Source organism: Pangasianodon hypophthalmus, chromosome 4 (genome assembly GCF_027358585.1).
Source record: "Pangasianodon hypophthalmus isolate fPanHyp1 chromosome 4, fPanHyp1.pri, whole genome shotgun sequence".
Lineage (NCBI taxonomy): Eukaryota > Metazoa > Chordata > Actinopteri > Siluriformes > Pangasiidae > Pangasianodon > Pangasianodon hypophthalmus.
The window spans coordinates 18,978,560-19,004,598 of NC_069713.1; the positions used below are offsets into that span (position 1 = coordinate 18,978,560).

The 26,039-nt window shown below is 36.3% G+C and overlaps 1 protein-coding gene across 5 annotated transcripts in view; it reads right to left on the minus strand.

Annotated features, from left to right (window-relative positions):
- Positions 1–26,039, minus strand: part of kcnip4a (potassium voltage-gated channel interacting protein 4a) — a 148,718-nt gene that overhangs the window by 49,955 nt on the left and 72,724 nt on the right. The window contains exon 1 of one of the 5 annotated variants that reach the window (XM_026936277.3): positions 18,434–18,723. The exons of the other annotated variants lie outside the window; for them this stretch is intronic. Within the exon in view, the coding sequence (XP_026792078.2) occupies positions 18,434–18,533 (100 nt within the window). The 5' untranslated portion in view covers positions 18,534–18,723. Of the gene's footprint in view, positions 1–18,433; positions 18,724–26,039 lie in introns of those variants that run through there. 5 annotated transcript variants of the gene reach the window in all.

Consider the following 26,039-nt stretch of genomic DNA (forward strand, 5'->3'; position numbering starts at 1 on the left):
ACAAATTTTTCAAACAATAAATAGTGTTATCACATATTATGGTAAAGTAAAATAAATATACAAAAGATATATGGCCAAAAGTATGTGGACACCTGACCATCACACCCGTATGTGGTTCTTCCCCAAACTGTTACACAAGTTGGAAGCACACAGTTGTACAGGATGTCTTTGTATGCTGTAGCATTAAGATTTCCCTTCACTGTAACTAAGTGGCCCAAATGTGTTCCAGCATGACAGTGCCCCTGTGCACAAAGCAAAGACCATGAAGACATGGTTTGCCAAGGTTAGTGTGGAAGAAAAGTGGCCTGAACAGAGCCCTGACCTCAACCCCACTGAACACCTTTATGATGAACTGGAACACGAACTGCATCCCAGTCCTCCTCGCCCAACTTCAGTGCCTGACCTCACTAATGCTCATGTGGCTGAATGAGCACAAATCCCCACAGCCATGCTCCAAAATCTAATGGATAGTCTTCCCAGAAGAGTGGAGATTATTATAACAGCAAAGGGAGAATAAATCTGGAATTGGTTATTCAACAATACAGACAACTAGGGTTTTACACTGATTATGATAATTTAGGATATTATGACAAAATAATTTGTAATAAATCCAGTGAATTCATATAACATAAAAATAGATATAAATGCATTGCAATATATAGATAAATAAAAACTCAGTAATCTGTAGACAGAAAGAATTTATTTTTTACTTATGACAGCCTACATTTCTGTAACACAGGACACCTCTATCTTCTGTCCAACTCAAACTCCATGTCTTCATGCCACAGGCTTCCTACAGGCCTTACCCTTCAGGAAATGTCTTAAAGGTTATATCTTAAAATGTCACATAGAAGGTTAACGGAAAACTATCCTGTTCTTATCACCATCCAGCACAGGATACACCTCTTATACACCTCTGATAACAAGTTGTTGTTTTCTGATTAATGATGCTCAGGGAATAGATTTTTGGAGGTCTTTCAAATTTTCATGGTAGCTGAAGGCTACCCTGTCCTTGGTGACTCTTATCAGCACTTAATCCAAAGAGGATGGTAGAGGGAAGAAAGCTCTGTGCTATACCTACACTTCTGCTTTTCATAAAGACAGGAGGGAATAGTAATCATACCTTGTAATCCTTTTTTGATTACAACATCAATGGCAAAATCTACTAAACCCTATGCACTAAATTGAATTTGATTAAAGTATAGGGGGAAAAAAACCTAAACTCATGGGTGACACAGTGATGCAGGTGCCTCACAGCTTCAGAGTACAGGGTTTGATTCTGAGCTACACCAGTGTCGCTGCGATCTTACTTCTAAGGCAGAGTGAGTTCAGAAAGGGAATCTGGTAGCATCTGTAGCAGTAATGCCTGCTTGACTGAGCAGAAAATCTCACCTTAGCATGCTCCAGCAGTTATTTACCTCTTTAGATGAAAAGGAGCTCAGTTTCTCACAAGTTCTTCTTTTCTCATTGATGATAAAACTCATTGACTACCATCTAAAGGTTTGCTACAGTAAAGTGAATTTTATTGCTCACATTTCCCTCAGCTGAACGTATGCTGGTGTTTACATAATTTCTTTTATTACAGTGAAGACTTCTAGAATGAACTCTAAGCCTTTTGGTAGCTGTCTTATGTACAGCGACACCAATAATACAACAAGCCAAATGCACAATTTCATTCCACTAAGATGATAGAACTATAGAACTATGTAGAAACTCAGACTCTGCCGTACAAACAGTGCCCTCCAAAATTATTGGCACCCTACAAAAGCGTTAGCATAATTCATTTCTCCATTCAAACAATAGGATAAACTAGTTAGCTTTGTTCTAATTAAAAATATGATTTAGAGCTACTAAATCTATAATATTCTATCTATAATATCAAATCTATTATATTTTCTCTCAAAATATAGATACCAAATTACTGACACTCCTAACGAATAACTAAATTGTAATTCTATTCATTTGCTCTCAGTCCCCAGGAACACTGGTTATTATCATATCCTTTTTCCCTGAGGAATAAATATGGGGTTGCACACATGTAAAATCCCTTTACATGTGAACAAATTCATTCATTACCATGGATGGGAAAAACAAATAAATTTCAACACAAAGGAAACAAATGGTAACAGATATGAAATACAGAATCAGTTAACAATTCCATTAAGCACAGTTTGGGCCAAACAGTAGGTTTGATGTCTGAAACTATTGGAAATTTGGAAAAACAGTCCAATGATCACAGTTTTTAAAGAGTTTGCTTAATTTTTGTGGATGTCAGGTTTCAAATTCAACTGTCAAATATCACTTTCATAACAACAAGCTGTTTGGTAAGTGTTACAATAAAGAAGTCCCTCCTGAGGGCATCTAACAAAATTCAGCACTTGAACAAGGATAACGTGTCATGGTGAGATGAAACCAAAATCAACTTTTTTGGTCATGAGCACTATCGGCATGTTTGACAACAAAACGAGAATGCGTACAAGGAATGGCACCTGATAGACTCTGTAAAATATGATGGTGGGGAAACTGGAGAACCTGGAGGAAACCCATGTGGACACAGAGAGAACATGTGAATCCCTACACAGACAGTAACCTGAGCTCAGGACTGAACTGAGGACCACACAGATAGATTTACTTTCCAAGTAAATCCTTTTAAGTGTAGTTTTTTTTTAATCTGGCGTGTCAGGATTAGGCTTTCAGCTGACATACTTAACATACTGAGTCAAGCACAGTTTAGTTGAGTCTCTTTCCACTCCATACTTTCAAATCATACCATTGAAAATTCATTAAAAGCACCCAGCTGTTTAGTGTCATGCTCTAAAATGTTACGTTCTAAAATGAGGAACTGCAGCACCACAAAACATCATTCATCATATTGATGACAGCTACATGACATGAAAGAGAATCTATAATAGGGTCATTAAGCTGTGTGCAGACCAGTTGGGCAGTCTTATGGGACTAATTACATGCCACTCAGTAATACCTGTTATGGTATGCAAATGGGACCAGGTCTTCAATATTTAGGAAACATTAAAATTAGTCTGTCATATTTATAAAGGCACCCAGTGTGAAACGCGAGCAATTATAGTCTATGATCTGTTGCTGCCCTGACCAGAGCTGCATACACAATGCGTTGCAAAAGTACACACTGTTTTCTCTTCTGCATCACACACATACACACAGACACACACACAGGGGGAAAATTGTATGTTCAGGAACTTTTGCACATTTATGCAAAAAACATTTTTTTTGTTAAAGATGGCTGTGGATGTTCACTTTACACTCTGAATCCTTGAACATTTTGATACAAGACTTAAAGTTAAAACTCTAATGACGTGCATATTCAAGTTCTTTTAACACACTTAGCACTGCTTGATTTTATAGTATACATTTATAGAAGAGTAATGATTTACAATCACACTATCCGGTTTCACCCAGAAGAGGATGAGTTCCCTTTTGAATCTGGTTCCTCTCAAGGTTTCTTCGTCTGGTCGCCTCAGGGTGTTTTTCCTTGCCACCGTTGCCTCTGGCTTGCTCATTAGCGATAAATGGATAAATGTAAATTTAAATTTTATATACAGTTTTCTGTGACAGTGTCTATTGTTAAAAGCACTATATAAATAACATGAATTGAACTGAGTTCAATTCCACTGATCTGTTGTGCTCAGAGATAAACATTAGTGCTACTATTATTAGTTTGAGTTCAACACTTTTAGCTCTGCACTTGCACTTGATGTTTTGCTGTCAGCAGGATGATGAGAAGCGAACGAACTAAAGATTCACCATTGTCCTGGTTCTGGAGAGCAGGATCAGCAGCTTGATAACACTGACATGTATCTCTATCTGTCTCACTGGGACAGCAGCTCCACTGAGAGAGACTCTTTGTGCTCTTCACAGAAAGCAGGGAACAAACAAGATATGGAACAAAGATGGCTGAAATAACAGAATACTACAGACATTTAGATTAGGATTCAGAGAGGTAGAGTATCAAGATCTGTGCCTGCTGTGTATGAGGAACTAATCACACAGACATCACTAATACCTCCATCACACCTGCTGAATATGTGATTAACAATCAGCACACTGTATCTGCAACTGTGCGTCTTAGTTCAACTGATTTGCAGCAGGCAGACTCTGGGGAGATCTCTGATTGAAAGCTGAGCCTTCTGACTAAATTCCTCTGAATATGGAAACATATTCAGTGTGCATTTAAGTGAGATAAAAGGCATATTAATTGACATTTGTGTGTGGGAGAAAGGCCAGATAATTGATAGAAATAAAATGTGGATGATTAAAAGGCTTGCACGCACACACACACACACACACACACACACACACACACACACACACACACACAGAGAGAGAGAGAGAGAGAGAGAGAGAGAGAGAGAAACTGCAAGCATTCTAGAAGGTTCAGGAGACTTTAAAAATATATTATTCTGATTAGCATATTATTAATTTATTTGTGTTTGTAGTCATGGCAAATAACCAATGTAGCATCATATCTCTACTGAATAATAACCCTAGTTTGGATGTTGTCTTTGTCTACACTGATGTGTTTAATGCATACCATCATAGCACATTAAAAAAAAGAAAAGAAAATAATTGCGTTATCCATGTTTTTTTTTAATAAAAAGGGAGAATTCGCCTCTATTTTACAATTTATTCACATGGACACAGTTCAAAAATATTAAAAATCAAATGCAAAAAGACAACAAACCAAAACATAAGGTGTGAACAGAAAAATAGTTTGAAATAGTTTTGCACTGACCCACTCAGTCTCAAGACCTGATCTGATGAAGGCAGTCTATGACATCTGGAGAGTTAAAACAGGTAAAAAAATCTGGCAGTCAGCACAGAGATGTCATTAAGAGGGGCTTAGGCTACAGAGAACAACTGTTTAGCATAAGTGATAACAGGAACTAACTCGTCTCACTGATGTTCTAACATTAAACATTAATATAAGCTGTTAGAAGTATGAGGTGTTGTTCAATCATAACAATATTTAATGTATTACTCTATCATTGGCAGCTTGCTGTGGTATAAGAGGAATTAAAACACTTTGGGATGTGCTGTTATTGGGGGCGGAGCTGTAATGGTAACTCCGCTTCATGCTGGGCCGGCATTGATTATTTACCCACAATACCACATTCTGTCATGTTTTATTCCATAGTTAGAGAATAGTTATCAGAAAGGGAGAAATTTTGAACTCATATTATTTAGATTTTTTTTTCACTATTAATATCTTCACATATAGTATTTGACTATTTTGGTTACTTGTGATAATAAATGAAGTGCTAAATATAATGTCTAAATTATTGCTGGTATAAACATAAATTTAACATAAATATAAATCTTTGTCTTCTCCATTTTGTCCTAAGGGTATGCAAATGTTTGCCCTTGTCTCCCTGTCAACTCATCTGTGGTCAAAATTTTGATTGAGCAAATATTCAGAAAATCAAACACATTGCATTCTGGCAGGCACCAGTCAATGTGCAGCATTTGAGCACTGCGATGCTTTAATGAGACGGACCAAACAACCATAATGGCACACACACATGGATACTCATACAGAAATAACAGCTGTGTTTACCCGATCATCACAACACAAATCAGTCATGCTGGATCAATAGCCTGGCCATCTTCAATACGCCCACAAATACCAGACAAGTGACCCTTTGTATTCATGTCACTAAGCAAGGTTACTGGCATCAGCAATACAACAAGCCTTCATGATTAGCAATATTCAGGCTACATTACACACATCAATCAAAAATCTGAGCTGGGGCTTAACTTTATTGAGTAAGACCTTGAACAACTATTTCATAATGGAGTAATCTGTTATGAATTTGTCTGGAGTGGGAAATGAATGCAGAAGAATTGCACCCCAGCACAGTTATATGTAAAACTAAATCATCTCTTTGGGGCAAGAGCTTAATGAAAGTAGTGAGAGTTAAAAGGCAAAAAGAGGCAGTGGGGTGCCCTTACAACAAAATGGGATGAAACATACAACAGCCTGCAGCTGATAAAGGTGTTTTCAAGAGCTTGAAACATTATTCAGCATAACTGCTGCAAGAACGTGAACCACTCAGCATGGATAACACTATCGCAAAAGCCATTCCTAAAAAAGAACTGCTTTGTTGAGCATTAAGGTTAAAAAAACACAAATAGAGCTCGACGCCAACAGTGTCGATAAAGATGCCTCCATCCCGAACAAGTCTACTCCTTCTTGTTACTCATTTGCATGCCTCAGATTCCTTGAAAATTAAAATTACTTCAAACAGAAACAAAGCTACTGAAGAACTTTTTCAGACATTTGACCTTGCTATGACCTTAACCCTGATTGGATCAGTTCCAAAATCTAATCAGTTCATCTGCTGGTTACAATAATAATTGATAAATGATACTTCAGTGGTTGTTTTCAGATTTGCATAATACATAAATAATATCTGGATTTTGCCAACATATGAAATTAAGACTATGCAAAAAACAACCACCCTCTTGGCTTTTTGTGAGACCATCTTTCTGGTTTAACTACTGCATTTTACTACTTACTCCAATTTATTGTAATATTTTGTATTGTTTAAAATATTTTCCAGTGCCTAATTGCTCAATGCAGATGCTCGTGTTGGTACTGACGAGTGCTCAGTTCTACGTAGGACCTCGTAAGCAGATCATATAAATGTAAAGTCAGGACAGTACATTACAACTGTAGAGTAATGGTTGGAAGCTCAATTCAATATATTGAGCGAATCCTTTAGAACTGTCCAGTTTAATGACCTGAAGGTCAGCTTCGACCAATTAAATTTTGCTGGGGTGGGTTGTGGGTTTCATTACTTTATTCTAAAAAAAAAAAAAAAAAAAAAAAAAAAAAAAAAAGCCACATGAATTTCATGAAAAGGAATGGCTTTAAGGGAGGGCTAGCTCAGTGACACAATGTACAGGCCAAACAAATGCTAAAAATGAGATAAACAGACATATACTAGTCATATAGTATAATAGTCATATGTAGGGATTCATGCAATTTTGTTCTGTTGATATGGTCATATTCTGCTGTATACTGGTGGAAGGAGCCATTTGAATTTTTTTTTTTTTTTACCTCTGAAACTGAAACTGAAAAACTATGAAATGTCCTTTAAGCAATTTCAGAATTAATAAGAATTATCATCCATGTTCATCAGCCAAGACATGTTTAGTCTCCAAATTTTGCTTTGATTTGAGTAATTTCAGAAGTTGTGTTTCCACTAGCACTTCAATATAATAAACTCCGTTTTCCTTCAAAATATGACAGATGCATTAAAAACACACAGAATGTACTATTCTGTGACAGAGATTATCTACTGTATTTTTTCTCCTACTTGGTACACTGATATCCAAGAAAATCCTATTTGAGCAAAAAATAACCAGCAATAAAAGGCAACCTCAAAACATTGTTGTAGACATGCACAAGATTTTTTTTAGATTTGTGAATATAATGAAAATAGTGGGTCCTAGACCAAGTCATATATTAGGAAAAGAAGCTGCTATGCACAGATCATAAGAACAAAAGAGACAGAAGAAACCATGTGTCAAAAGTTAATTGTCAGGCAATTGTTTGGGCTAGCACTTCAAACTCACAAGAAACCATGATAAAGTCTGTCCTGGCTACCATTATATCCCACCTGGAGAGAAACTCTGCTCCCGCATATGCTGACACCACTTTTGACCTTTTACACAAACTGAAAGCTATTCAACTGTACACTGCCACATAGTGTAGTTGCTAAGTTCTGTTGGCACAATTATTTCATCAGTAGTTGATTTTTCTCCAAACCAATGGGGAAAAAAGGTTAGTCGGAAACATAGTCCCGTCATTTAAAGCATTAAAGCGTCTGACTACACAGATTCTGTCTGAATTGAAAGAGGAAACAATGCTGTGCATTGTTCAAGTCAAGTCAAAGTTTGTCATTTCAACCGTATACAGCCAGTTAGTACATAGTGAAACGAAACAGCGTTTCTCCAGGACCGAGGTGTTACATAAGACAAACACAGAACAACACAGAACTACAAGGGACTACATAAATTTATACATAAAGTGCACAAGTGCAAACATGTGCAGACAGCACAAGACAGTACAATGACTACTGGGATAGACAATGGGCACAGTAAATCCCAGTGCAGCGCCGACCAGTACACAGTTCTATTAGAAAGTGAATCCAGTGACAATAGTGCAAAGAGTACAATATAAGTTGCTGTAGGTGTATAAGAAGTATAAGAAGAACTTAAGAAGTAGCAGCCTATGTACAGTATAATAAATATTTGTAGCAGCATAATGTGCAAACAAAATGCAAAGAGGATGGAGGATGTACAGTTGTGTGTGTGTGTGTGTGTGTGTGTGTGTGTGTGTGTGCGTGTGTTCTTTCAGTCCAGTTTCTGAGTATTGATGAGTCTGATGGCATGGGGGAAGAAACTGTTGCACAGTCTGGTCGTGAGGGCCCGAATGCTTTGGTACCGTTTGCCAGACGGCAGGAGGGTGAAGAGTATGTGAGAGGGGTGTGTGGGGTCATCCACAATGCTGGTGGCTTTGTGGATGCAGCGTGATGTGTAAGTGTCTGCAGTGGAGGGAAGATAGACCCCGATGATCTTCTCAGCTGTCCTCACTATCCGTTGAAGGGTCTTGCGATCTGAAACGATGCAATTCCCAAACCAGGCAGTGATGCAGCTGCTCAGGATGCTCTCGATAGTCCCTCTGTAGAACATGGTGAGGATGGGGGGTGGGAGATGCGCTTTCCTCAGCCTTCGCAGAAAGTAGAGGCGCTGCTGGGCTTTCTTTTTTATGGAGCTGGTGTTGAATGACCAGGTGAGGTTCTCCACCAGGTGAACACCAAGAAATTTGGTGCTCTTGATGATCTCCACAGAGGAGCCGCCGATGTTCAGCGGAGAGTGGTCATTCTGTGCTCAACAACCATCTCTTTAGTTTTGTCCACATTTAGAGACAGGTTGTTGGCTCTGCACCAGTCCATTAGCCGCTGCACCTCCTCCCTCTATGCCGACTCGTCATTCTTGCTGATGAGACCCACCATGGTCGTGTCATCGGCGAACTTGATGAGGTGTTTCGAGCTGTGCATTGCTACACAGTCGTGAGTCAGCAGAGTGAACAGCAGTGGACTGAGCACACAGCCCTGTGGGGCCCCAGTGCTCAGTGTGGTGGTGTTGGAGATGCTGTTCCTGATCTGGTTTGAATGAGGTATCTCAGTCAGGAAGTCCAGGATCCAGTTGCAGAGGGAGGTGTTCAGGCCCAGCAGGTTCAGCTTATCAGTCAGGTGCTGAGGAATGATTGTGTTGAATGCTGAACCGAAGTCTATGAACAGCATTTGAACATATGTGTTTTTATTGTCCATTGGTCATTTCCAATGTAAGCCACACACATGAGAAACACACATGTCGGCCTATGCCCTGGATTTTCTAAAAATATTGACTTATTGCCAAAGTTAAATAGTCCCTAACCCAGCAATAAGTCATAGTATGACATGCTCCTACTTAACGACTGGAAAAAATTACACCAATAACCACAGGGACATACTTTTTTTATTCATGTGCATAGCTGATATAGATTAGTTTGGGGGAACTCTAGAACTTCCAAACTTTTTTTTTGCTCAGAGTAAGCTTATTAGGCTTTAATCACCCCATCAATAGATTGGAGACAAATTTAGAACTGTTTACTAGGCTGTGTAGCCCTAAACACAGTCATGCGTTCCTCTAAGGCCTAATTCAGATGTCCATTCATGAGTTTTACAGCATCTGCACAAGTTTGGATTACTTTTTAGAGAAACGGTGACAGTCTATTTGCTGACAATATCATTACCAACCTGAAAACACTGCATTTCGAGTTAATGTGGTGCGACTAAGTTATTAGTTCATCTAACAACGTGGCAGGGATTTGCATTGTTGTTCAGAAATCACACCTCTCAAACATATTCCTAGTTAAATCCTATCCCACTGGAGAATGCTATACTGTAGTTTTGATTATTTTTGCTAAATAGAATATGCCTAATGAAATGTGATCTGAATGAAATCTGAAATGTCTGGACTTTGCAGTATTAAAGAGGTGCAAAAGAAAAGGAAGAATCCGAGTGCTGCTGAATGCTCGATTCTGTTTGGTCAGGTTGAATAATTTTCTATAACAGCATGGCTTGGTCAATATTTCAGTTGCAAGGCAGCTTCACATTAATTTGCTTGCTCTAATATGTTAACATTTGTATAGTAGCAACTTGCACATGGACTGTATGGCAGATTTCTTTTAAATAAATGTCTGTAACTGTTGATATGTTGAGGAGTTATTTATTTAACATTAGTCTCCAGTGTCAGTGCATTGAAACAGTGTGAGATAAAGCTATATGTAAATGGGTTCTTGGTAACATATCTTATTAAGTTCAAGAGAGAGAAAAAAGAGAGGCTGGTGACGGAATAACTGTTTATCTCTGCTTTAAGCCAAGTGTTAACAGGAAGTTGTTTTACATGTAATGTAACTATAAACAAATAAGTAATGCGTCATTATTAAATTTATAAACATTCTATACGTTGGCAAACCGCTGTCATATAAGAGGAATAAAACACTTTAGGGTGAGCTGTTATAAGAAAATACTCTACTCTGTGGTGATAGCAGTAATTCAACTTCGCATCGTGCTGCATCACACCACCACATCTTTGATTATTTTCCTATAACAACATGTCCCATTATGATGCATTTCTAACTTATTTCATAATGCTACACAGAGCTTATTTATTTTCTTCTTCACAGTGAGGAAAAAAGTATGGTATTAATACCATGCATAAAAGCAGCATGATTTTTCCATTAAGAAGGTCTTTACAAACACCATTATAGAAATTATATTGGAGCTACATCCTATATGGATGAGCAAATGCTATCTGCAGAATGCAGAAGCTCACTGGGACAACAAGATGGATGAAAAAGTACAAATTAATGTTTGCAGAAAGACTGACTACTCCAGCAGAATTCAATATCACAGGCAAAAGCCTGTCATTTCACCTAATATTATACCTGTTAAAATGGTAATAAATTGTAAAACATTATTAGCTGCCTACACAGTAAATTCAGTTTATGCCTCAAAGTGCGTGCTTATAGATGACATGCAAATCAGTCATGGAACAAATAAAACATGAAAATGAGCTGCTTGTTCTCAAATATAAATCCCACAAAATATGTATGAAATGATGTCTGAAAATGACTTTTTTTTATGAGTAAGACCATTATAATGATGAAGCAGTGCTTAAATGAATTAGCTGTCAGATTTAACTAATAAATATGAATTTTCTTGTGGATCATTTACCTCTTGGTTATAATTATATATATATATATATATATATATATATATATATATATAAAATCATGTGTAACATCCTACAAAACATTGAATATCATGTGTAACTGTGTGTGTGCATATATATATATAAATATATATATATATATATATATATATATATATATATATATATATAAATAAATATATATATATATATATATATATATATATATATATATATATATATATACATATATATATATATATATATATGTATGTATGTAAACTATTCAGTTTTCATTTGGTCTGTATGACGCCACACTCATGAAGACTGGTAGTGCTTGAAAATAAACTCTACTGTAGCTCCATCTAATGGACTTGCAAAACAATGCAGCTTAATCATATCTTTAGCATTTAATGATGGCTTTATACTTGCCATGTGTAATAAATATATATTTTTTCCAAACTCATTTGACTAAAATGTTTTTGAGTTTCTTATTATTAATACAGGGTAGCCATCTGTTTAGGTTTTTTTTTTTAAAGTATTTTTTAGATTTGTAACAAATACTGTTATAATATAGTGTTATAATATATAATACAGTGTTATAATTTTTTTAAATAAAATTTTTGTTATAAAATTTTCACCAGATAATTCATTGCACATCTATGGATATAACACCACCAAGTGGCCAAAGGGGAGCACTACAACCTAAATTAAAAAACATCAATAATTTTTTTATTTGTCTACAACAAGACAATGATCCTGATTGGAAAACATCTATTTTTAGATACTTATTTATAAAGTTCCACCAAATATGCTACTGATATGTATCTTTCCTCTAGCATGTACTTAATTGTGCCTGCTGGATCCAAAGCTTCTCCAAATTTCAGTGACTGATAGTTATAATTTGGACTGGCTGGTGTGTAATCCCTGCCTAGAGTGAAAATGTGCAGTAGGCAGCTCTGAAGGGGTGTCAGTTGTGTTTCTTTGACATACACAATACATGAATGGACAGCAGATGGTCAAGCAGTAGCCTGTCAGGAAACTGACTGGTGACTGTGTGATCTTATTTTTGGTTTCACACTGACTCACACACAAAGCAACACCTCTCCTGATTCTCTGTTTTTTGGAGTCTTATCCTGTCAAGTTCACATATCATGCCTCCTAGACCAAATGACAGGAATGATTCTGTGACTGAATTGCTCTGAATGTTTTCGAAATTCAAGGGCTTAGTTAATAATCTATGATGGTTATAAAATCTGATGGTTTTTACCAGTTGAACTTGATTCACCTAAAAGGTTACATTTACAACCAACCAAGGCTGAAAATTTGGGGGAAAATATCTATGCAATTTTGTTCTGACCGATATTGCATTTGTGATTAAAGTTTAAAGTACTGGTGGGCTTGTAATTATGGTTTACCAAATGTAACTACAGACTTACTTTAGTTTCCAATGGAAAGAAGAATATCTGAAATAAATGATGAAAATGAACGAATAAATGATGCAGTTTATAGTAATGCTTTATTTAAACAATCATAAGGACCAGAACTCAGAACCAGAACCTTACTGTGCATTCAGCCCAAAAGGTCACTGCTGCTCATTAAAGTCATATAAAATATTCTCTGATGAAGTTAATAAAATATGTGACAAAGTACCACAGACTCTTAGGTCTAATTTCTCCACCTGCATTTTCACACATCCAAGCACCTGCTACATTTGGCTAGTACCAAATTTGGCTAGTTCTTACTCATAAGCCATATGTCACTTGGATGTTTAAGAAGCTGTTTACATCACTGTAAACACTGTAGACTGTTGCTACTGGGTCAAATTTCTGCTCTTAAAGCTTGTTGAAATGACATCTTCAATGATGTGGGCTTCAATAAAAAGTACGGCAGCTCTTGTGATTTGAGAATTGGACTCATTTAAATCATGATTATGGTTAAAAATGGTAATTGGTCATCTATACAGCCAAGATAGCATCTACAAATATCCTCCAGAGCCATTTGAGCTGAAAGCCAGTGCCCTGTTTAAAGGCTCGTCTCTGTCATCATCTCATCACTTGTCATATCAGCAGTGTTTTGGTGACACTGCTGTCACTCAGTGTCACTCCTCCAGAGAGGCAGTGATCAGAGTGAATAGAGCCATTTCCATACAGTGGCTATTTTTATCAACAATAAACAAGAACCAACCAAGAACCAAACTTTCTCTTTAGGAGATTCCTAAAGTTTTTCTATGGAATACATACTGAACCATATATATGTTAGAAATCAGATTCCACAATGTAAGAGGCTATAGCTTGTTTCCAAGTGCTAATTAGACAAGTGCATGGTTATTTGAATTCGTGTAACTCCCAGAAGATAAACAAGAACATCACAGAATTTTCTCCATATTAACTCTATGATACCTCTGAGATTCATACGTCTCACACATTGGGGGCAGTTACATACTACACACCAAAATAAATAAAGGTCCTTAAACCTCTGTTTCAGCAATAGCTTGAATAGCATTCAAAATCAAATAAAAACTAAACGAAAACTACATAACTAAATTATATATATATATATATATATATATATATATATATATATATATATATATATAAAACCCCAAAGAAACCCAACTAACTTTGACAAGTACTTTTGAACAGCTAATTACTTTTGTTGGATCTTGTAATACAGAATACTGTTTTATACACCAGTTTCTGTAAGTAGAGGCTGACGTAGGGTTGAGACAGAATTTTTACAGCACAGCAATGCTTCTTGTGTGAGATTTATTTGAAAATGTATACAACATAACATGGGTTATGTTATATAAATATGGGCTATATTATATTAAAGTGGATTTGGAAAACAAACTTGGAGTTTTTCCATAATTAATTAGCTAATCAAAGTTAAGTGTCCAGATTATTTTTTGCCTATTAAAAAGATCGAACATGACCTACTTTGATTCATGATAGGATTATGCTAATTGAACTTGGCAACCTAATAATCTAAAGTACAATGTCTTGCAGCATTAATGGGTGCAGAGATAAAAAAGTACCCATTTCAAAAATCGACTAATCAATGTATGTGAATGCCTAATCAATTCATCACTCTCTGTATAGGCCTGCATAATTCGACTGTCTGGCACAGTCTGGCACGTGGCCCATTAACCTGCACGCAAACAAATAAATATATGCCTATGTTAGTGAATTAAAACGGTAATGTCAAAAAAGCAAAAACCATAATGACAAGTGCCCAGTGACTAGAACACAGCTCACAGAGACGCCCTACAGGAGACAAGATTCTGTTATTATAAGTAACCTTTGCAGAGATTTAAATTTCATGAGATGGATCAGTCTGGCTGTAGGGAAATCTTTAAGCTTTCTACTGTACTCTACTTTACTGAACAGCTACTGTAACACTGCTGTGACTATATTGAAAAAACACTGTTAAACATCCAATATCAACTTTACTGTAAAACTAGGTGTTCAATGCATTTGCCTGAAGTAAGAAAGGAAACTCATATGGCTAATGTTTCCATTTTTCATTTCTACCATTATTCTGTCAAGTTTTGATTAAAAAAACACAATTCCAGTTATTTTAACAAAGAAATGTAATTAAGTTTAAACTGGAGGTAAAACCTGGAGATAATGTTATCCTAGTTAGGAAGCTAATGGTTGCTAACTAACCATTAGATATAGTCTACATCGATTCTTGTTTCTATTCCTGTGGTTTTCAGGACTGTGACATGTTGATTCACTCACTGATTTTCTCATTGTTTTTTTTTTCTCTCAGTAAAATGTTTTGGCTCTGGCTCCATCCTAATAAGCTATTAATGCATTGTAAACAATAACCACTTTAGACTTTAATATTCAAAATACCACATTAAAGCACTGGATCAACACCAACATAAAACTTCAAAAAACAAACTAAAAAATATGAAGAAACTCATCTGTTACATGATTCAACTAACCAGTTCAGTGTACATCATCCTTACTTACACACAGTCTAATTTGTATGAAAATCCTTAAAAGGATGGTAACACTGGTGGAAACACTGTATATGTAACACTGTACTGATGCCCTGCACCATAAGACTTTCCTAATCAAGAAGCTGCCACGAGTTGCCATTTAATACTAGTGATAAAATATAGTTGTGTTACCAGTGCCGGTAATTCTAGCTTTTATAAGGTGTGATGCAATCACAGCTTATGTCACATGTATTGTAGATAGCATATGTTTTATGACAGATGTTATGACATACTTCATGACAAGTGTTATGTCAAATATGATGACAATCTTAAGTTACATGTTAAGAACCAGAGTAACTGTGACTATACAACCTCTGTAAAATATATCTATGATAAAAATTCATAAGCTTTATTAAAAGTGACTTTTTTTTAACAGTCACAGTAGTTCTAAAGTGCATTATAGTGTTTCATTATTTACTAAAGATATTTGGACACACACAAAACAACCCCCCCCCCAAAAAAAAAAAAACAAGTACATCAGCGCTCTGCTTATTGGCTGATACCTGATATCAGTACACTACCAACATCCTCTTTGTAGCCAAGCTCTTTCTTCTTCTACTGATCAGTTTTTCAAAACAAATGTCACAGGTAGTGCGTGTGAAACAGCGCATTTTGTAACTGTTTTAGAACTGTAAGTTAGTGAGTGATCAACATAGGTACATTTCAGTCCTACTAACTTAACAGACTTCTGCTTGTACAAAATGCAAGGCTTTGAAGTATTTTGTTAGGCCTTAGTTTTACTCAATTATGAACCAAACATGCACAGTGAAATCTGGGTTCATTTAAAATACATGAAAAAATACACATTCAAGAATAACAACTGACTCATCAAGAAAGAATGCAATCCCATTAAGAAATTATCTGCTAATAAATCTGCAGCAAACTGGCCAAGATGTGAATAATCATGATCATGATCCAGAGAAAAAATCTGCCATGGTATAACAAACAAGTACAAAACAAAGTTCTAGCTCTTATATAGGATTCAATAGTATAATAGACACTATGTTGAGTCAGGTAATCTGCATAAGACAGCATTCCCTCCTAACACAGATAACCAGACTTGTACATGTTATTGAGAACTCACTTCCATAAATAGAGAACTACCACTGCATGAGATAATAAATTTAATTAGAAATAATCAGAAATGACTCATATGACTATAAAAGCATAGAAAGCATCAAGGCCAGACAGAATCTGAAAGGACATAAATAAAACATTCAAGTCCAAGTTATAGTCACCTCAATGCCTTTTTGAAATGTGCCTTGATCAAACAACACACATAAAAAATATGATATAAAAAGTTTCAGAAGCACTCTGCTTGGAGTTATCAGAGTGGGTTTTAACAGGGGAAGGCTATAGTTTTTATCACTCAGTGCAAAGAAGCCAGAAGCTCAAATTCTAACTAATGTTATGGTATTTATACAACTTAACATCTCAGGACATCACCCCTTTTCACCTCTCTTGTTTGTTTGAGAACTTTAGCTCTTGCTGTCATTAGGACCAACAACCTGCACCTTAGCTAGAGGAAGATTTTTATTATATCATTCTGAAACTCTAGAATATTATTTTAGAAAACATTAACAAAACAGTGATGCTATAGAAGTTTTTAAATCCAGATTAAAAACATGCTTAACCTAATCTTTTGGTAATCCTGAGGTCATTTATTTTTTATTAAACATACTTCTCATGATTTTGAGTATTTTTCATTGATTTATAAGTTATTAATGATAGAAAAATGTTTAGATTTAGACTAAACATAGAAATACTAAATAAATAAATAAATAATGTTAAATTATGTTACTTATTAAGATTTTTATAAGCACAATTAAAAAGTCTCAGAAAGTCCTATCAGTCCTGAACATAAGTCTGTGGCTATAGGCTGGGTCGTGACTGGACTAAACACTCTTGTGTGAGGAAATGCTGGAAGCAGACAGATTTTTGTTGCAGGCTTTCAGATGTCGCTGGGATGTAAATTAGCCATTGAGTGTTTAATTATTTTGTTATGATTTTTAGTGTTAATTTTAATGTTATTTCATTATTTTCATTATTTATACATCTAGCATAAAGACACCGAGCCTAACCACCTGTAGGTAACATATATAACAGAGAGGCATGTTTGCCCTTTATAAACTCCAAATATAGAAATCCCACCACAACATTAACAAACCCAACAAGTCCTGTTTTTAAGCAGCATGTTGTCTCAGACTGTTCACCATAACAGGTTATACATAACAGGTAGCCATGTGGTTGCAGAATGAGCGATTCACACATTCAAAATAAGAACTTCCTCGCTGTGATTCCAGCATCTTTCCCCACAAAACAGCTTGTGCTCAATATAAAGAAGCAGAGAAGCTTATGCCCAACAGCATATGGTCATTTTAAGTTATTTTTATAATACGAGAAAGCTGATAAACAGTATTAATCTACAGCACAGGAGAACTTTTCAGAGAACCTTTCAATATGTGTTAGTCTGTGGAATGTTGCAAAGTTGTTGTTTATTTTTTACTTGACAGTTATCAATTAAAATCAATTATTTATCAATAATACTAAAATAGATCCTGAAATAAAATATTGCACTAATAAAAATACTATAATGCCATAATTACATAGTTTTGAAACATGAGTATTTCTGCCAAATGTTTCTGGCACCTGTTCTCTATCTGAGAACTTTTGGGTCTCAAATAAGAAAACATTAACAGAGAATAATTTTATGTTTTCGGTAGAAATATTTCTCTTCCCTTTTTGGACATTCAACCACTTAATCACATGGCTACAAAAGTATGTAATACATTTAATACTTGGCTAACAAGTGGACATTACACATGTATGTTATTAGTTACAGCACACAGCCTGTCATTCATTAAAAAAAATCTGATGCCAGAAGCATTTACTGATATTTTTATTTTAAAAATGTGACAAAAAAAAAAACCCCAAACAAACAAGAAGCTCTAAGACAGACCTGTTGACTCTTTTCATTTGTATGTTAAATGGACTCCACTTGTTCGAGTTGTAATTTCTAACTAGAATGGAATGGAAAGAAGGCTAAAGAACTAACCATTCTTCTAAGTGTGAATACTAACCACATTAGCAAAATCAGAGAATCTTTGCCACTTTTTTGCTTACCATCGTAGCTTGCTTCTAAAAGTCCAAACTGTTCCAGAACCTTTACAAAAAGAACAACTACCACCAGCACAGCGATCATCTCCAACCCCTCCAAGTTCATGGTGCTGACTGAGTCATGTCATGGTGTGAGCACAGCTCTGGACACAGAACACTCTGCTGTAAACTACATGTAGAGACTCCGTCTCTTCACATCCTCAGTGAAGACGGAGGAGAGGAGAAGAGGAGGAGAGGAGGAGAGATGGGGAGGGGCAGAGCTGGAAAAGGAGCAGGGAGGGCAAGGTGGAGTGATGGAGAAGACAAAGACTAAATAGATAAAGCTTAGGGAGACAAGAGAAAGTGATAAGGGATCTTTGGACAGGTATTAGGTAGGAAGAATTGAATGAAAGAGTGAAAGACTATTTTTTCCTCCCTGTGTAATATTCCACAATAAAGAGGATGTTTCTGTGGAGTTTATCTTTCTCTAATGGACACACAGAGAATAAGATAATGCTTCAGTCCATCTCCTGAGACCCGGTGTCAGACAATACACAGTGTGTATAGCTCTGAAGCTCTACACACCTCAGGACGCTGTCACATTGAGCATCTGTTACCAAGGAAACTGGTCCTGAAACAAATACAGTAAGGATCCATGCTAGACACGATGACTGTTCCCAAAATATTGCACTACACTTCATGCCAAACTCACTATTATTCAGCATCCCTGTGGGAATTGCAACTAATATAAAGTGCAACAATTGTGTGTTTAAAAATGAAGCTAAAAAATGACAGTGCAACACACTCTTAAAGGCAGTGTAGCAAACTGGATGCTTTTTTTTTACTGCTGTAAACATACTTGTGTGTGTTCAAGCCTCTCTCAGAAGGTTGAGGCAGCTGTTTAAAGGACAGCTCATTCTTATTTAGCGCTGTTATAATCACGCTATTCTGTTGGATTTGATTACGGCAACAGTCCGTTGATTCCCCTGCTAATGAAGCTGGATTAATGCAATTAAATGAGCAGCCACCTCACCTGATTGCCTACAAGGTCAAGCTGTCACACATGATTAATTAATCTGTTTCTGTAAAGTAAGCACTGAAAAAGTTGTGAATACTAAGCAATATGAGCATTTATAAATGCCAGAAGAATGAATTTCTTGATAATGCATGAGCTACCTTCGACAGAAACTTAAATTACAAGCCAATCTTTTATGTGAGAGTTATATTAGCTAGAAGTAAAAGGCTCTTTTAGCTCCAGAAGCACCAAGGACACGAAACCACATTCAGGCTCTAGGTTCACAATGACTCACCCAGAAAAGGGGGTTTTGTGTGGGACTGAGAGATGAAATTACCCACCATTACATGTCCTTCAGTCTGATAAGGATGGTTGGTTTAAAAGCAGAACACGTTCCTTTGGTCCTATCTTTAAAACCTCTGAATGTTTGAATGATTATTTCCAGAGAGGTTTATCGTGGAGCACAATTAATAATAGTGAGTTTAGCAAGTTTGAGGAATGCAAATTGTAAGGGGAAAATCTTTGCACCATGCAGAGATTCTAATAAAAGATATTCACAATGCTGCTTTTTCCACACATTTCCCCTCCAGCAATTTCTCTCATCAGTCATGTGCAATTGGGAAGACAAGCAGGGATTAAAGATTAGCTCAGCCTGGGTTTTGATTGCCATCATCAAGAGCTCCTATTGGATTCAATTATCCTCTCTATGGTTTTAGAGTCATCCACAAGTGCACCTTAAGCACACAGTATTTTTGACACCAAAGAACATTTTTGTGCAACTGGCCATAAGTTTAAAAACAACATGAAGTTCACTGTATCAGAAAATAAACTCCTTATCCTATACACGATGTCTTGGTGTGATAGTTCACACTTTCTCATCACGGGTAAGTAAAGAACCCAACATGTTTCAGGTACCTACACACAAACACACACACACACACACACACACACACACACACACACACACACACTGTCAGGTCCTGAGTGATTGCACCATGCAGCCACATAAAGCCTGCCATCAGGGTCCTTATCTATATTTAGAGTGAGCCCAGCTGCCACAAATAAAACTGTAACAGATAGCTCCCTAATCACAGTAGCCACAAGTGTACCATTTTTGCCATGACCATCGTTTATTCCACTATTAAGCAGCTTTTAGTAAAAAATTTATTGTTTAAACTGCTTTTAGTAACATTTAAAAGATTTCATGAATCAGTGATAAATGAGGCCAATGATAAATGAGGCTTATTAACTAAAAACTGGACATATTGTAGTTTTCTTGTCAGAGCCAATACTAGTCTTATCAAAATAGGATGTACAAGATTGTGTTTATTTTAGCAAATTTTGTACCCGGTCACAAGTCTGTCCACTCAGCAACAACAAGGGATGAAGCAATAACTATATTTTCATAGCAGCATCTGTAATCTCAGCTAAAGTCACTGAGGATCAGACAATATTAATTAATTAATTAATTCATTCATTCATTAGTGTAGCCAATCCACCTACTGACATATTTTAGGAAGGAAACCAGACAAGCTGGAGGAAACCCATGAAAACAACGAGGAGTACATGCAAAACTCAGCAGAGGAATGGTATACTCTCTTTTGCCTGTCGCTCACAGTGACAGTAGCCAATCATGGGCACCTACGGAAGAGGACAGATAGCGTTTTCCACCTAGTGTGTTATGCTGCCTGTGACTCAGAATGAGCAGCATGCAGTGATGTTGTCACATTATTTAATAAACAAGAAGGCAAGAAGGCTAAAAATCTCATTTGAGTGAGGTGAGTGTTACTGCATCATAAAAATACAATGGCCTATCAGGTTCAATATGCAAATGCAAGAGCAAGTTTACCAGGGAATGGAGTGAACATGTAGGGTTGGGGATAATTCTATCTCCCATAATAATATAATCTGGATTTCTTGATGAGGGTAAAAGTGTAGCATTCTTGCCTTTTTTCTGTTGTGCATTGTTGTGTATTTACCATTTACTATTCAATATAGAAAAAGGGTGAATGAATTCTAATTCTGAATAGAGATTTTAATGTTCAAATAGCATCCGTTAATGTTCTGGAATGAATTGAGCTGTCAGTAATAAAAGCAAAACAGCATCAATTTCTTGTATAGTCTTTGTTTTGATTCAAAGCACAACACAGCCATTTAGATAAACGGAGCAAAAGTAATTATTCAGCCATCACTGTGTAGCTTAATTACCACTGAATACTTAATACTTAATAAATGTATCAGTAAGCATGTGGAGTTAGTGGTGTTAAATATAATTAATATCTTCACTTTGTTACTGTGTTTATGCTAAGTGTTCCTAACGGCCTTTAAACGATTTAATGAATGCATATGTTTTCTGTTATCTCTAAAACAAGCTCATGATTCACAAATTGTGTTCAAAGGGATTAAATGATATTTATAACATCCCATTATCTTACGTGAAACCACTGCATTTACTGAATGAAAAATATCAACAAACAAGCCATTTGTAAATCTTTATTTGTTTATTCTGAGCTTACTGAGTAAATGATAAAATGGTTTCTTCAATTCACATATAAGTCCACCAAAGGCTGTGCAGGGTGCGTTAGATGTCTCGTTTCAGCAAACCTGATGGAACTTACATGGCTAGACATGGCTATGCTGCCCTCAACTGGACAATGAGGGTCAATCAATATTTTCATTAGATGAGCAGGAATTGTAAAATGTAAAGTTATTTAAATTTCCTGATCTACCAATGTTTATCAAATATGCATACATAGTGAGAGTGCATTAAAACAGCATATATACATATATATACAGAAGCACTGTAACTGCTTTTCCATTCTACTGGGCCTTTCAATTTAAATGGTAATTTACACTAGTGTACTTCTTTACTGTATAGCATCCTATGAACTCTTTTACTTGCATAAACACACAGAAAGAAATATTAAGACTAAAATAAACTGAATAAGGAAAAAAAGTTTCAGCAGGAAAGATGGCATTTCCTGGCAATGCTTGTTTGAGAGAGTTTCAGAAAACAGGAAATTTACTCTTCAGGAGCTGTTTTGACTTTGATATCGTTTGTTTGTTCAGATAGGGACTATGTACCAGTACATCAGTCTCATTTCATGTCATTTCTGAATTATAGCCTTTGTTTTCAATAAGATACTCTGCTTCCTAGCAGCTGATTTCTGTACTATTAACTGCATTAACTAATGAATGAGTGCATGCTGCCCTGCAATGTACTGTTCTCCCATCAGAGGGTGTATAGTTGCTTCTCACCCAGTGTTCCTGAGATAGCCTCCCCTGTGACCCTGATCAGGGTAAAGCAGATCCCCACACGTTTTTTCCCTTTCGTCATGATACAGCCTTACTCTTTTTTTATTCAAGCAAACAAAAATCTATAATAACAAAGAATAAACAGGGTTTTTACAAAGTTATGTGAATGTATTAAAAATTAACAACCAAAACATTTACACCAAGTATGAAGACCCTTTGCTGTGACCCATGAAACTGGAATGGCCGCCTCTGTGTATACAATGCTCTACAGCTGATACGAGCTAAGGTCAAATGATTGTCGGTCGACTTCTGAAACAGGATCAAATCACCAAGACCCTTCTTACAGCCAGCGCTCAGTCAAAAAGAATGGAGAAGTGCTTGAGGTGACCAAGAACCTGAGGGTCACTCAGGGATCCTGCGTGGGGAGGAGAGAAGCTGCCAGAACAAAAACCATCTCTGCAGAACAACACCAGTCAGGTCTTTATAACAAGTGGAGCCATACAAAGACCAGTAAAAGGCACATGAATGCACATGCCTCTCAGAAAAGTTCTGCTTCCACTTTAATCAGCGTTTAAATCCACACCAGCTTTTTAAACTCTGCAGCAATCACAGAATGATGGATGCTTTGGAAGTTTTTTAAATTTCTGTTTCTACAAAATACTATTATTCATTTCACATTTACAAAAATATTTAACAAAAAAATGCAATATTCTCAAAACAGTGTATTTTGAAGTCATTTATCACAAAAACAATATTATATTGTCATAATACCCAGTGCTACATTACAGAAGGCATGTTTATAACAGATATAACAGATTGAGCCATAGCTGAATTTTTTATTTTGGTCAGAGTGCCTGTAGAAGTTTATTGCCAGCAGCAGCTCATAACTACAGATTTTGGTGGGGCAGGAAGCCATTAATAATGACAGCCTCAAATAAAATTAAGTTGAGAGATTGTCAAACTGGGTGAGGCACACACAGGAGGCTAATATCATTAACCAGGGTTGCCAGGTTTCAGCAAAATTTCCAGCCTAACCAGATCTCAGATCAGAATACCTGAACCTAGGAAAAGGGAGACAAATTGAACGATGCACACACATTTCTGATGTACAGACAAACATTACTTCTCAAAACTCCACTTCATAATCCCCTTTTGTTCTCACAATCTTTTCAATATACAGTAGGGTGCAAAATTCTGAGACCATTAGTGAAAATGCTTCAATTTTGCATTCTTTTCATAATTAACAATAACTTGAGTGAAAAGTAGAATCTTTGAAATATTTACATGAATTTCAGAGTTTCTTAGCACTTGGTACATCCCCTTTTTGCTTTAATGACAGTGTGCACTCGAGCTGGCATGGACTCCACAAGTTTGTGCAAAACCTTATGATCCATTTTAGATCAAATCCATCGTGACCATCCAGAGTGTCGCCTGAACACATGCTTCAATAGAAGATATTAGGCATGAGAAAATCTGACCTTGTGTACAAACCTTTTAACCTGGTCAATATCACACATTTGCTTACATTTAAATAGGGACCTAGAAATAGTGCAGAATCTTGAATATTAAATATTCAAGATATTGAACATTTACTTTGTTTTAAATATTTCAAAATTCTAAAACTTTCTGTTTATTTCCAATTTTAAATGGAAAAAAATCCAGATTTTCAGTGTGGTCTCACTGTATGCCGTTTTTGCCATCTTGAACACTAGGTGCACTCCTCAGTACTGTAGGTAGTAAGTAGGTCAGTGAGCACGCTGCCCCTTGATGGCACAACACCTCGAAAGGCGAGCACATCAATGGAACACTGACTTAACACTGACTATCAAATAGCAACATTTGATAGTAATTAGTGCATCTATATATATATATATATATATATATATATATATATATATATATATATATATGTAAATTAAAAATACATCCAGTAATAGGTTAGCATTGGCCTGCCTAAGCAAGATAAAGTAGGTTTCACAAGCTCACTCCAGGTGCACTACATGGGCTTGTTGGGGAGTGCAGTCACTACCCTGTAGTGTGCAGTCACTACCCTGCACTGAGTGACAGCTGCTCTCCCTGCAGTTGGCATGAGTGATTGTGTGTGTTCTGTTTGCCCTGTTTATCAGCGCAAACACCAGAAGGACCAGGATGGTACTGGAGCCAGCAGCACAGGCCAATCGGTGGGTGACCAGGGAAACAAATTCAATTAGAGAACACAGCAAGTGGAATGCAAGTGGCCCTGACACAGGAGAACCATGCGCCTTCTGCTACTACTCGACAAGTACACAGTGTGTGCTCCTCCCACCTGCTTAGTCACTTTTGGTTAAGACTGAAGCTGAAGAATTGAAGCAGAACTGCAAAGTGAGACACGACACAGCTAAGAGCTCAAGAGCTCTCAATAATTATAGTAGGACTGTAGTCTGTGTAGTGTTCTTCAAATGCATCATGTGTTTGCCTCTATGTATTATGCCAGCATAATTCTGCTACATAAGAGGCAGCACTGAAACACAGGAGCTCTTCAGAAAGCTCTGTGTAGGCGGGCGGGAGGATGGCAGTGCTGCCATCAGAGTGGCACCAAAACATTATCCTCAGTGTTTTTGAACGCAAGTACCCATTATTCATCAAAGGCCACTGGATACACTTATGTGAGGCTCTGTCTCAACAACGCTGGTTAGTTTTTGTACTAAGGATATTATACTAAAGATACACAAATACACATATACACTATACTCAGTAACAAAAAGTACATTTTTCAGTAACAAAAGGTACATATTTTTTTTTAAAAAAATAAAAGCTGCAGTTTTTGGGAAAAAAAGCAGCCTAATGTCCCCTAAAGGTCAAAACTGTCAGATTGCCCAACCCCCCCAAAAAAATTATAATTACTTAATTGCTTTAACTTACTAAATTAATTGTAACTGTCACAAATTAATTCATGTAAATATGTGGTTAAAACCAAAAGTGTATACTTTACTTAGTACTTAGTACTACTTTACTGGGCAAAATTTAATATTATTTTGCAAAACTAGAAAAAAGAAGTAATGTTAATGGAACCGATGGGTTCATCCTCTTTGTGTTTCTCAGTCAGGTGTAAGGTTTGTATGTGTGCACACAAAGCAGTTATGTAGTCATGTTGGGTTCTGTCAGTTCAGTCTTTATGAAGGCTGTTATTAGTGTATTTACCCATAGAAATGCTTCTGGTTGGATCAATTTAAGGAGTTAGTGGCCATTAAGTAGTAATTATAAGTTCTAGATGATATGTACTTTTTCTCTTGTGTGAAATAAATAAGTAGAATTTACTTTTAAATGAATTTACTTGTTTTATTTGTGCAATAGTTAACCATGTAAATCAAGTTTGAGTAAAAT